Source organism: Eleginops maclovinus, chromosome 19, assembly GCF_036324505.1.
Source record: "Eleginops maclovinus isolate JMC-PN-2008 ecotype Puerto Natales chromosome 19, JC_Emac_rtc_rv5, whole genome shotgun sequence".
In the NCBI taxonomy this organism is placed as follows: domain Eukaryota; kingdom Metazoa; phylum Chordata; class Actinopteri; order Perciformes; family Eleginopidae; genus Eleginops; species Eleginops maclovinus.
In genome coordinates, this window is record NC_086367.1 from 10,007,291 (window position 1) to 10,020,827 (window position 13,537).

The 13,537-nt window shown below is 39.8% G+C and overlaps 1 protein-coding gene across 1 annotated transcript in view; it reads left to right on the plus strand.

Annotated features, from left to right (window-relative positions):
* The first annotated feature begins 546 nt into the window (after window positions 1–546).
* The window catches only part of dlgap2a (discs, large (Drosophila) homolog-associated protein 2a), a 146,373-nt gene continuing 133,382 nt past the window's right edge, over window positions 547–13,537 (plus strand). The window contains exons 1-3 of the mRNA XM_063909258.1: window positions 547–599; window positions 10,596–10,650; window positions 13,211–13,258. Coding sequence (XP_063765328.1) covers window positions 582–599; window positions 10,596–10,650; window positions 13,211–13,258 — 121 coding nt within the window. The 5' untranslated portion in view covers window positions 547–581. The remainder of the gene's footprint in view (window positions 600–10,595; window positions 10,651–13,210; window positions 13,259–13,537) is intronic.

The window sequence follows — 13,537 nt, forward strand, 5'->3', positions numbered from 1 at the left end:
GGTTGTCAGAAAGGACAAGTACACTGTTTGTCATACATCAACATATTGTTTTAATTGGACAAATTCACTCTACAAATCGGCATAGAATGCAGCCCTGTTCAGTTCATTGATATACCATTATAGCATGAGAAATACCTAATACAATAAGTTTAGTTTTTACTGAGGCAAATTGCTTCAGTATATTATATGGAAGACGAAGTAAAATATGCCACTTAATACTTCAAAAACTATCCCAAATGACTTTCGCAAGTGTTTCTAACTACCTTAAAAAAAAAAAAAAAGCCACATTTGGTTTTTGAGAACAGTTCACTGTACACAGCCAACTTTTCTCTCGTTAGGTTTGATGAGTGCCATGCTTCAGACTAGAGCTCCCCATGTGTTTGAATCCTGCAATAACAGCTGTTTGGGGTGTGCGCACACCACGCCAGCTGTAGGATGGGGTGGAAGCGAGATGAGAATACTAAACAGGCACCTCATGGCTCAGCCTCAGCACCGGGCTGAGTTAGGATTTGCGCACCCTCCAAACTTGGCTTGGGACCTCAGCATGTGAACGGGCTTTGCAGGAAGAGGATCCACCTAGGATGTCAGCTCTGAAGAAGGTAAACCCTCTTCTGTATCTCTTATTGATCTTCTAACAAAAATTGAACTCCTAAAATATGACATGTGTAGGGTTCTGACATCATCTTACATTAATGAGAAGATGCATGCAGTGGTGAAAAATGGGTGTGTTTAAGCATTTTTGTTGCAGGATTTTCTTAATTTGGTATGGCGAGCACACTTTTGACAACTGACTTTTTCCATAGTGATAAAACTGCCATCCCTTCCATAATGATTTAAACTGAATTTACACAAACATGCACATTTATTGAAACATGTTCAATCATCACAATCAAAAGCATATGGTGTTTGCATTACCTGAGCATGTACATGCATTTTGTTCACCACTCCTCTGATTTGCCACATGGATGCAATTCCTGCACTTGAATTTAGCCCTGAGGAAGAGGCTTGGATGAGCAACATTTCAGGCATGAAAAAGCTCACTTAGTACAAGGCTAACTTCTCAAATGGATGGTATGTCTCCCCCACACTCCTCCTGTTGTGCACTGTCATGTCATACTGTATGTAACATGCCGACTGTAGTCTCTGTGGGTGTATGATCTTCCCTGACTAAATGTGAATGCCCAATTCATGCGCTGGCAATTCTGAATGAGAAGCTTGAAACAGCTATTTAAAAAAAGCATTGCATGAGCTGTAGGTTTTGTAAGAATCAAGGGACTACCCAGACCTGTGTAATCATGTTATATAATACCTTGCGGTGGATTAGGCATTGAATAGCATATGCACAATTCCCAAAAGGCTTGTGATTGATCAAGTAATGACATCCGTATTCCTTTAAATGAGTGATAATTGGTGTATAAATCAAGCCTTTCCTGCTGTTGGAGATGTTACAAGATAAGATAAAAAGTTTTCAGCCTGATTGTGTAAAAACTTGTCATCACTTTCAGTTGTGCTCTGACACAGCGTGTTGTTTAAGATTCAGTGCAGACGCAAGTATTGATGTCTCAGCTCCAATAGATTCCCATGATTGAGTTACGCAAAAAGAAAGGAAGGTGTATAGTGCCGGTTTCAGCACTGCTGCCGAATCCACAGCAAATCCACAGTATTCAGCACACACATTGAGTGACAAAGTGCTGGCTGCCAGCACTCACAAGTCAGACCTCATAATCAGAGGTGCTAAAAATAGGAGACCATATTCATTGCAAGTCTTTAGAAGCTGAGCGAAGTTATTGCTGTTCGCCCGCGCAGATGGAAGTTTTACCAAGATGCTCCTGAATTTTGTACTCCTTCCTTCTTAATAATGCAAAAATCCTTTATTTTTAGACCGTGTTGGTCAGGCAGCCTTTTTTCAATAACACACAGATGATTGGTTGTGCAATTGATGGACTTTTCCCCTCACATATGTGCACTGAGGAGCATACTCAGAAATGACATTTTCTGCCATAGGAACGAGCATGTTTTATTTCGGGTCCCATGTTCATTTATTATGCAGGTGGAACAAAGTGCTAAAGAGCAGTGGTAATGTCATTCAGCAGCAAACATTATTACTTGCAATCAATACAAGTGAGATTAACAGTATCTTTGTGTGTGCAGGATTCTGTGTGTGTACATGCTTAGGTGTGCATGTGCTATATGCATATGAAACTGAAAGAGAGGGAACCTGTGGGCGGACAGATGCAAGGCGGCGGCAAGTGAGAAATACATTTTAAGTCCTTATGTGACTAAAGAATAAATTACTTGTCACTTACTAGCTTCAGGGGGGGGCCCCACCTTTCACCTCATCCACATCACTAGCTTTAAAACGGCTTTCAATCAAAGCCTGATGAATTAAACGAGATGAAACAATCTTTACTCAATGCTACCAGGCAATTTCCTTGCTTAAAAAGAATCCTATCATAAGCTACCACTTGCGTAAAAAGAATAAAGGACAAAAAAAACTAATTGAAAACTGACACCACATCCCCCTCAGAAGAACATTTAAATAAGTAGCTCCTTTCAGGGTATTTTCAACGCTGCTGTAGAAATTGCTTACATGCCCATACAGACTCTCACAATGTTGTGAATGGGAAGCTTGTGTAGACCTTGCCTTGTAGACAGCAACATGATAAGGCTTTCATAATCTCTTTGAAGATGCATAGAAAACTTGAAGCACTACATTCGTGCGTGTGGTGATGTCCTTTGGTGTTGGGGGAGAGAGGCAGCGGTGAATGTAGACAAGTTTGACTAAAAGAAAATGTTTAAACATTTATCAGGCTCTTTTTCTATGCATCCACTCATCGTGACCAACGGGTTTTGCTTCTATCTTTCCATGTACCATTCTTCTTCTGCACGATAAGAGGAACATTTGTGGTCGACAAAACAATATTACTTCCGATAAAATAAATACACACATTTTACTCAGTTCTCCTGTTCTGCTGCCTCTGGGAAACTTACAACACATCTGTTCAATTTAAAAAAGAAGAGAAAGTTATTTCCAAATTAATTTTTTTGAACACATTGAACTTTGAGGAAAAATCACCAATAAATACAATACATTTATAGTAATACAATGTTTAACTAATATTGTTTTAACCTAAGTACCACAGTCTTTCAGAATGTGTTGTACTTTAATCGACATGACGATTAAAAACAATATATATGCAGCCCCACTTTTTGTTCCTCTTCCCTCTCATTTGAATGCATTATCTTCCCTTTACATGCACCTTATCCACCTTCTTTCTTTCCCTCTGTCTTTCTTTTGATGTCTCCATTCCTTCCCTCATGAATGCCCCCCTCTGCACTTCTGTAATAGTTTGGCTTTAGCAGAGATGCAGAGGGAATGCAGGGGATGGATGGGACCTAGTGTTGTGAATCTAATAATGCATGCGAGCCGTGTGTGTGTGTGTGTGTGTGTGTGTGTGTGTGTGTGTGTGTGTGTGTGTGTGTGTGTGTGTGTGTGTGTGTGTGTGTGTGTGTGTGTGTGTGTGTGTGTGTGTGTGTGTGTGTGTGTGTGTGTGTGTGTGTGTGTGTGTGTGTGTGTGTGTGTGTGTGTGTGTGTGTGTGTGTGTGTGTGTGTGTGTGTGTGTGTGTGTGTGTGTGTGTGTGTGTGTGTGTGTGTGTGTGTGTACCTATGCACCACCACTACTCGGTTAATCGCCTTTGTGCTGCGTTGGGCACATATCTTCCAGGTAGGGGGGTGTCATTGCACATTCTCCCGGTGTTACTGTCACTGCAATAACTGCCACATAGCCCCAAGTCAGATGTGACTCATTACAAGGGCCATTAGCAAGCTGGTATACAATCTGTAACCTTTCCTCTTTATTGTAATTGCACAGTCATTAATACAGACGGTTTGATCCCAGTTGGAAATATCGTCATTTATGATGATTTTACTGGGCTTCCTTTGTCAGCCAGACAAGTACATTCCATCATAACAGCAGCTGTCTTTGGAAGTTGTCACAGCAGAGAGTGGGCTGCCCTTGCCTCTTGACAGCTGTATGCCTTTGAAAGTCTTTGTCCAGAAACAAAAGTACATTATCTCCTGTTCTTAAAGGAATTATAAATGTGTCCCTTACGGGCCGCTGTGGTGACACTGTCAAAATGTTAAATACGACTCCTATCCAAGTGAAAGATTGTACAACTCCAAGTACGTGAGGTGCACCTTGAGTTAAAGTTCTAATACTATTACCATTGGCAGAAGGCCCAGCTCTTTTAAAACAAAGTCTTTACAAAATTAAAAAAGCAAAGAACTTGAATAAAGTAGGCCCATCTAGAGGAGGGCATTGAAGTAGCTCGTCTTTTGAGCAGTACAGTCTAAGAGATTTGATTAAACTCTTCGGAAATGACTCAAGTTTCCCCATCGTGGTCAAGTGGTTTAACAAAGTAAATATTTCTACTAGTAATACCTCTTTGCTGTAAACCAATGACCATAGACTATGCATCATATGTATTTTTTGGTAAAAGTCATAAATCAGTGGTCATAGATGTATGCAATTTCACATTTTAGAGACCAACCATGGATCATTTGCATTATCCCACTCAATCTTCTGGCATATTTGCATATTACTTAATGATATGTCATTCATTTACATTGTTTTAAACGGACCACCCTAGGATTTTATTCAAAAGCTTTGAATTTTGTCCAAATTTGCAAACACACCTTCCAGATGCACCACATGCCTCCATGCATGAGCATATGGAGGCATCTACATGCCTATACCCAAGTCCCTGGTGGCGCATGTTCTAAAGGAGTGAGGTGAAGTTAAGGTCAACAAAAACTATGAGTTAGTCATGTGGATTGTGTTTTAATGCTGTAGTTTACTAAACGATACCAAATGCAATGCTCTCCCTTCCATCCTGTCAAATATGGCATATTGTCAGCTGGCCCCACGCTTAATCCTGACGACATACCTTGTCAGTTTCATCTTATCCATGCTAGTTTCCACTTAGCTGTCTTTTTTAAATGAACTTCACAGGAAAAAAAAAAGTTTCGGTTGACTAAAAGATCTTGGTTTTGATTAAAATAAGTAATACATCACTTGGAATATCTCAATGTTGACTTTTCAATTTGACACATGACACTAACATAGGTGTTCTAAGTGAAAGTCCAGTGTTTTTTGACCCTCCGTCCACCATGAACCTCTCCCTGTGCAACTTCCGCACTCTTTATACACCTTACTTTGTCCTTCATTCATGCCATGGCAACAGTCACGTAGATCTTCCTATTTGGAAGATTAGGGTCACTGATCAACATGCAGTATTTGACAACTTTGGAGTCGTACAGTAAAATGCTGGCGATGCATAGTTTGTTTTCTATTCCACTGAAAGCTACTGGATGTAACCAAGGATACACACTTCATTGAATATTTTGCCCAGTTTTATTTGTCCTTTCTCTTTAGCCATTACTGATGTGAGTGGTTACAGTGCAAATCTTATCTTGTGCTTTATCGGTACACCACTACATTTGCCTTTGCAAGCAGGGAGCAGACAGCGCTTAAGGCAAACAGGAAAAGCTTTGAGATGCATTGGAGTGACTCCACTTCCCATCCGTCCTCTCAGATCATTAGATCACCAAGAGTTGCTCTCTAGCTCTCAGCAGCCGGCGCCCAGATATCCTATCACACACTGCCACTTCTGGTAATTGCCTGTACCCAGCACTTATAGTGTGGGTAGTGAGTCTGAGAGTCTGATTGTGGCCGGTACCTAGACAGGTATTTGCTTCATGAGCATCCTGAAACTCCACTTGGACAAAAGTGGTTCCTGTTGACTGGTCACACTAGGCTGTGTGGCCCCCGAGTCTCAGATCATGGGCAGAGCCATTACAAAATATAGTGCAGTGGAGCCTGACTTGTTCGGAGGCATTAACAAAAAAGTCTAGTACAACTCAGTTGACAGGGTTCACACCCAGGGAGAATAGGAACAATCAACAACAAAAGAGACTAATTCAGCTTCTTAATGTTGTAACTTTACTTTTGAGCTTCAGTTTGGGCACAAGTTAAATCAGAGATTCTATTTCCGATCCTCCCTGATGAGTAGATAAAAACAATCTCCACGACAAAGGGACTTTCTGGGGAGGAGAAATCAGTACTTTTGTGTCTAGAGTCATTTTCAGAGAGCTGATATCAGACAGAAAAGTTGTGCGATTCATTGGAGTCAGCCCATTTGATTGTTCTTCTCAGTTAACGCGCATGCATTCGGTACTTTCTCTAATCGTTCTTTGCAGCAGTCTTTGCCTATAAGTGTCTCTCTTGATTGCTTTAGTACCTCTCTGTAAAAGTAGCCCAAAAACTCTGTTGTCCAAAGCATGAAACAACATTTAAAAACGACAATCAAAGAGTTAAAATAAAAAACGTTTTAGTCTGTTCTCAGAAAAAACAAATAACCTCAATGGATGCAGTTGGGAATTTCCATCTGCTACTCGCAATTCCAGCCGAGAAGCTCTTCTATCTCATTTTTATTTGATGAGTCATTTTAAAAGTGGCTGAATCAGGTGCTGTAATGGATGTGATGCCACACTATACTGCAGAATGATAACGTTCTGTATATATATTTAGAAATTATGTTAAAATATATCTTTGGAAACTAAGAAATATTATGTTTTGAAGTACACCGAAAATCACTGTATATATTCTTTTTACTCTAATGCTGCTTTATTCTATTTCTATTTTGAGATATTTTTTATTTGTAATAATGTGCAATGCCTTGTTTTGTTTTGTGCTGCTGCAATGCAAAAAAAAATCCCAGTTTGGGATTAATAAAGTACCTCTTATCATATCTTATCAAAAAGTTTATAATTCTATTATCAGGATTTCCTTCCATAAGAGTCTTAAGAATCAGAAAACTTTATTCATCCTGGGGGGAATTGGGTTTCTTAATGACCAACATATGATAATAAAGTGTATTATTATTTTGTGAATATCCCACCCTATATGCCATGAGAAATGTAACAAATTGACAAAAGGAGTTTGTGTAAAACATCTACTTCAGGAGCAGTTATGATGTCCCCACTCAATCCCTGGTTCTCACAGCCTCAGGCTTCAACAGAATGGCGACTATGATTGTAAACTGCGACAGCATTGCCAAATGGAGCCTTTTATTAACTTGCTGACTCAATGGTGTTTGAAAACTCCCTCTTAATTTGGCTTCTAGTTTTAAGAGCACTGAATTTCCAGTCTACAAAAACTGAAAAAAATGTCAGATCAAAAGCTGATTTAATGGGTATTGAAAAGAATTGGGTTTAGATATTATAAAGGTTATTTATTTCATGGCTGTTCTTTGTATACAATCTGTCGAGCTTTTAACTGATTCGAATGAAACCAGCTAGTCAAATCTGTGGATAATGTGACACATCTGTGCAAATAGCAGCCACAAAATAAGCCTGTTTTTGTATTTCCAGTTGTCCCAGTTATGTGTCCATGGGATTGTCCTGATGTGTCTTGTAAATCTGTCTTGTTCTAAAGAGATGACACAAATCCTCTTCTTTTGCTCATCCAATGATAAGCTTTAAAGGCAAACAGATGCCCAATGCATTTCTCTCATGTGAAATTAGAAGCCTTGTCTCCAGACTTCCTTGTTAAAGTGTAAATGAGAGGCAGGTGACAGCTCTGTGTGTCTGAGACCCTGATGAGTGTCTCTGAGAGTTTGATTCCACACTCCTCCACTACAAGCCTCTGCCTGCCATCCAGCTAGCCAGCATCAATTATAACTGTACATCATGCAGCTGTTTGAGTCATTGCAAAGCAATCATCTCTCATCTCTGCAGAGATATCTATTTGTGGCCACACAACTGTCCACAACACGTGTTTTCTGAATAGCATTTTGATGCATACCCTGGAATAGAAGCATTAAAATACTTTCAAGTTGTTCTCATTTGAAGTCGCCACAAAAAAAGTCTGTATTTATCTAAAGGTCCACATCTACAGCATCGTTGTTTTGTATGTATTCATTTTATATGAAACACAAATGAGTTGATAAAATAATTTTAGTCAAATCATTTTCACAATTGCTTTGATACTTGTGTTCCCTATTAGCTTCAGTTAAAGCTTGTATCTTTGCTAAGCTCCGTAGGTTAAGCTACTTTTAAGACCAGATCATAGTACAAATCTGTCCTGTGAAAACTATATATATCCACAAATACCATACATTTTTGATGAGCTAAGAAACACAATGTGACAATCCAATATTTTAACAGTCTAGTAGGATTTTGAATGGTTAATTTTGCATAAAGACATAAGATACAACTCAGCCATTCTGTGCCATACGTCTGAATACAGGCTCCATTGTGTGCCCTGTAATCACTGCTGAATCGATGGGTTGGTTGACTTCATAACCAAAGTATCGGGTGTCTGCCAATATGTTCAGTATGTCACAAGCAGATGATGTTCTAATAAATTGTTGTGAAAGTTGAGAAATCCTTTGTATCTAGAAAAGAAAAAGTAACATCTAGGATATGAAAAAACATTATTGCTAGAGGTCAAATGCATTTGCAATGGTAGGACGTATGTTTAAAAACAATTGTTATGGTTTAGTTTATGCTTGTCCCTCTCATGAACTATAGACACAAGGCAGTAGGACTCAAATGCACAACCCCAGGAGACAGAGTTAAAGTATAACAAATACGTTATTTCAAAAAACTTCAAGAAGGGAACTCGGGGCGCTCACAAGGAGAATAACTAATCAAACACTCTCTCAGTAAGAGGATCACATTTTCCTACCAAAAAAAAGGTACAACAAAAAGAGTTCTCCAAAAGTATCAACAGAAAATCCTTCGGAATGAGGAACAAAAACTAACTAGCACAAAAACTCAAGGACAACAAACAGACCTGATACATGAAACAAAACGCTGGTACGCTGGTAACTGACTCACAGACAGGACAAGGAACACAAGGGAAAGCAAGACTAAATACAAAGGGACTAATGACAAGACAAGACACAGCTGGGGAGGGGAGGCAGAAACACAGGGCAAAAGGTGACAACAATGAGACAATCAGACAGGAGGGAAACCAAAGACAGGAATTAAACTAGACCAGACACACAGAGGAAAAACATTTCAAAATAAAACGGGGAACTACAAACACAAAACAAGGATCATGACACTCCCTTCAAACTGAGGTCAGAACTCATTGAAGTGTTGAAAAGGACAATATTTAAGATTTGAAGGACAAAAGCAAACTAGCACAAACGGGCATGGAAGCATTTGTATGAATGCAGGATTACCTCTCTTCTTGGTATGCTGCTGATAAAGTAGAAAGTGAGATAGCACGACAAAAGTGTGCGCTTAAGGCCGTTCTCCTGTATGAATTATATAATAAGTCTTTTGAAAATCCCCCAGAGACAAGCCATTATAGTTCATTTCTATTTCTTTTCTGGTTTTCTCTATCTTTTCAAGAGGTACCTTTTATATTATGCCCCTCTCCTTAATTAAAACTGTCACTTATCTGATTGCTCTTATTCAGTCCTGTAGAGAAGCGAAATCACTGAGAGACAGGGAAGCCGGATATAACCACTGAGTTTAAATGTAAAAGAACGTTAACAATATCACCATGAAAAATAGAGCAGTGAAAAAGGAAGAGGGGAGCTGTCTATATTACTAAAGTGATTTTGTACAATAATGAGCCTGTCAGTCAGAGGCAAGGACAAAGAGGCACTGATAGCACCTGCTGTGCCACTTCCACACCTCCTTCTCCCTTTTTACTTCCCTTGAAATATTTTTTAGTGTAAATTCTGCTTATCTGTGCCTGGTGAACACCGATAATGGTATTCAGTGTCACCGCAAAGCTTAACAAAACTCTCACCATAAAAAAGAAATTTGAAAACGTGATGTTTCGTTCAGAATTTTAACTCGATAGAGATATGATTTTGCAGCTCCCCGGAAAAGCTGACGCGTAGGTGCAATATATCAGCAGCTAATATACACCCAAGATTGATAAGGTTACTATTGTAATGCTCACAGAATAGATTGTAAGCATGTATTATTGATTAGTGACCACCTCAGGCTTGTGAGTTGTGCAATAATTGTCTTTTATATTTGCTGCTACAACTTCCTGGCATGGAAAAAATTGCTGATGGAGCAGAAAAAGCTTCTAAAATTGGCCCTGTTGATGCGACCACACCAGATCGACTGATAACACCGCCAACCTTTCTCTCATCTCAATCCAGCAATTTTTAAAATCTCTATCCTGTTCCATCCCAATGGAGTGTTTTTCTTCACACGCCATTAAACCCACCTTTGACTGTTTGTAGTCTGAATCACAGTAGAAAATAAGCCCATATATCCACACTGGGAACATCATTTAGTGCTCCACTGCTCACATCAGAAGAAAGGTGTTGGATGAATAAATGTGGGAGCAGCACTTTCTGACGCAAATGGTGTGACAAATGTGTGTCTCTTGCCACTCTGTAATTGTTGGTCGCAGCATGGCTCGGTGCTTTTTGTCTGAGCTTCATGTTGTTTATCTGCTTTGAGCTGTTGTGATATTAACATCTTTCCCCCTCGCTGTCTCTCCCTCTCTCTGTCTCTATTTCTCTCCACCTCCCGCTTCCTTGTGTTTTCTTGAAAGGTGTTGCCAGGCATACTGAAGAAGCATTGCTGTATCATACCCGATAGGAACACAGGTAAGGACCACACAGATGTGCCCTCTCAAGGAAACACACCTGTCACACACAGAAACAGAGAGCCAGTCAGTGGGAGTCTCGGAGTGGGTGGGTGGTGCTCAGTAGGTGACTTTTGTCTGGCTATGTGTTATTTTGTTTGCTCTCTGTACATCTGTGGGCTCATACCTCATCTGCTGGCTGTATGTTCTCTTAATGACTGATTGTAAAAACTGTTTTATGTAGTTAAACCCCACTTCCTTTCTTAGAGAAATAAAAACTTTGGATAGGAGAGCATCATGGATACAAATACTTTGTTTGAGGTTCTCTGAAGATAGATGCAGACAAAAAAACTACAAGGCAACCTGTTTTTTAAACCTTTAAATCCCCTTTATCATCATGTCATAGTCTTGTTAGACCTTAAAAAAACCTCCTCGATGAAGGCTCGATGCCAATACACATCAATGTTTATTCTAAGGTCTAATGTGACACATTCTCGACACAAATTGGATTTTTTCTTGGATAATAATGTACAGTGGTATGCAAAAGTTTGGGCACCCCTTAGGAAAACCACTGCATCAGTTTGTCACTTGCTGAGCTTTTGAAGCAGCAACTTCATTTTAACATATGTTATACCTTATGGTAACAGAAACATCTCAGTAGTGAAATAACTTTTATTGGTCAAACAGAAACATGTTTATGTGCATTCAAACAAAAATAGGCATGTGCATAAATTTGGGCACCCCTAAGAAATAATTCCATTAATATTTAGTATTGCCTCCTTTTGCTGCAATAACGGCCTGTAGACGCCTCCTGTAGCCACAGACAAGTCCCTTAAGCCTGGCAGGTGGTATTTTGGCCCATTCTTCCACACAAAACGTCTCCAGTTCAGTCAGGTTTCTTGGCCTCCGTGCATGGACAGCCTTCTTCAAATAAATCCATACATTTTCAATGATGTTAAGGTCTGGGGACTGGGATGGCCATTCCAGAACATTGTACCTGTGCTTCTGCATGAATTCCTTGGTGGATTTTGATCGGTGCTTAGGATCATTGTCCTGCTGAAAAATCCAACCCCGGCGTAGCTTCAACTTTGTGACTGACTCTAGAACATTCTTGTCAAGAATCTCCTGGTACTGTAAGGAATTCATGTGGCCCTCAACTTTAACAAGTTTTCCAGTACCTGTGCTAGCCACACAGCCCCATAACATGATAGATCCTCCACCAAATTTTACAGTGGGCAACAAGTTCTTTTCATTGAATGCAGTGTGTTTTTTTCGCCATGCATACCTGTTCATGTTATGACCAAATAACTCAATCTTGGTCTCATCTGACCACAGTATTTTGTTCCAAAATGCTTCTGGCTTGTCCAGATGTGCTTTTGCATACCTCATGCGACTCTTCTTGTGATTAACACTCAGGAAAGGCTTTTTGCACATCACCCTTCCAATGAGCTCTTCCTGGTGCAAAGTACGCTGGATTGTGGAACGGTGAACAACTACACCATCAGCAGCCAGATGTTGTTGTAGTTCTCTGGAGGTGGTCTGTGGCTTCTCTGTGACCATTTTCACCATCCTTCGCCTGTGCCTTTCCCCTATTTTTGTCGGCCTACCACATCTTTCCTTCACACGGTCTGTTCCTGTGGCCTTCCATTTCACAACTACGTTTCTGACTGTGGAGACAGACAGTTTAAACCTGTCAGATAATTTTTTGTACCCTTCTCCTAATTTATAATGTTGGATTATCTTAGCTTTCAGGTCAGTGGAGAGTTGTTTTGAGGTCCCCATCTTGCCACTCCCTAAGAAAGAACCTAGGCCAGGCACAGCCAGCTATTACCTATGTTAAATAGCCTTTTTCATGATTGGTTCCACCTGTCTTTGTAATTGAAGGTCTAATGAGCTAATCAAAGCAATTTTGTGCAGCAACCTGTCAGCTATAAATCCGTACAGGTGTTGAAATGAATGCTATTTATAAGGGTGCCCAAACTTTTGCACATCCCATTTTTTGCATTTTATTTTATTATAATAAAAGTATGTAATGCTACCCTAAGAATTTTGGTCTGGAAAACACTAAAACGTCTACATCTTTGTAGGAAAACAAATGTTGTTGCTGTGATCTTCTATTATAAAGGAAAAGCAAATTGTCATGAAATCTCAGAGGGGTGCCCAAACTTTTGCATACCACTGTATGTACAAAATGTATTTACATATCTCCTAATCTAAACGCCTTTTGGCTTTCCAACCTTCATTCTTTTTTCCTTTTTCTTTTAGACCTAACCTGACTATGACGTGATGATGAAAGCATTTTAATTTGTTGAAGTAAGAGTGTGTCTTCAACTTGTCTTGGTATTCTTTTACTCCTTATTATTATCCACAAACTGATCCCTTTATCATTGTGATTATTACTATACTGTTGTTTTATTGCTGCTACAGTGTTACCAGTTACAGAATTCATTAGAGAATCTTAGATCACATTGGGTTCTCTGTTTGGCCTCAATTTCTCCCCTTTCATGTCAGAGGGAGGGGTACATTGAGGGGACAGTTGTTGGGAGGTTGTGATGATGACGGGCTTCTTCACATTATTGCAGGTGTCAAGCGGTTGCTGATGAAATTGAAGAGCAGGGAGATATACTCAGGTACATGGCCGCAGTCCTAACAAAAACTACTTGTTCTTCTACTTCTCTATTTGAGTTTACTTTTGGGCGACTCTCTAACTTCTCACCTTCAATGAGACTGCATGTGCTCTTACGCCATCCATCCCACTAACAAAACCTCACTGAAGCTGCTCTGACGTGAATCGGCTCTGCTAGGTTAGCTCATTTATCAGACTCATGGCCCTTTAGTTCTCTCCTGCAGTGAGCCTGGCCCTCTGTTCTGCAAAGACTGATGTCTACCTTTGCATGTTGTGTTTCTCA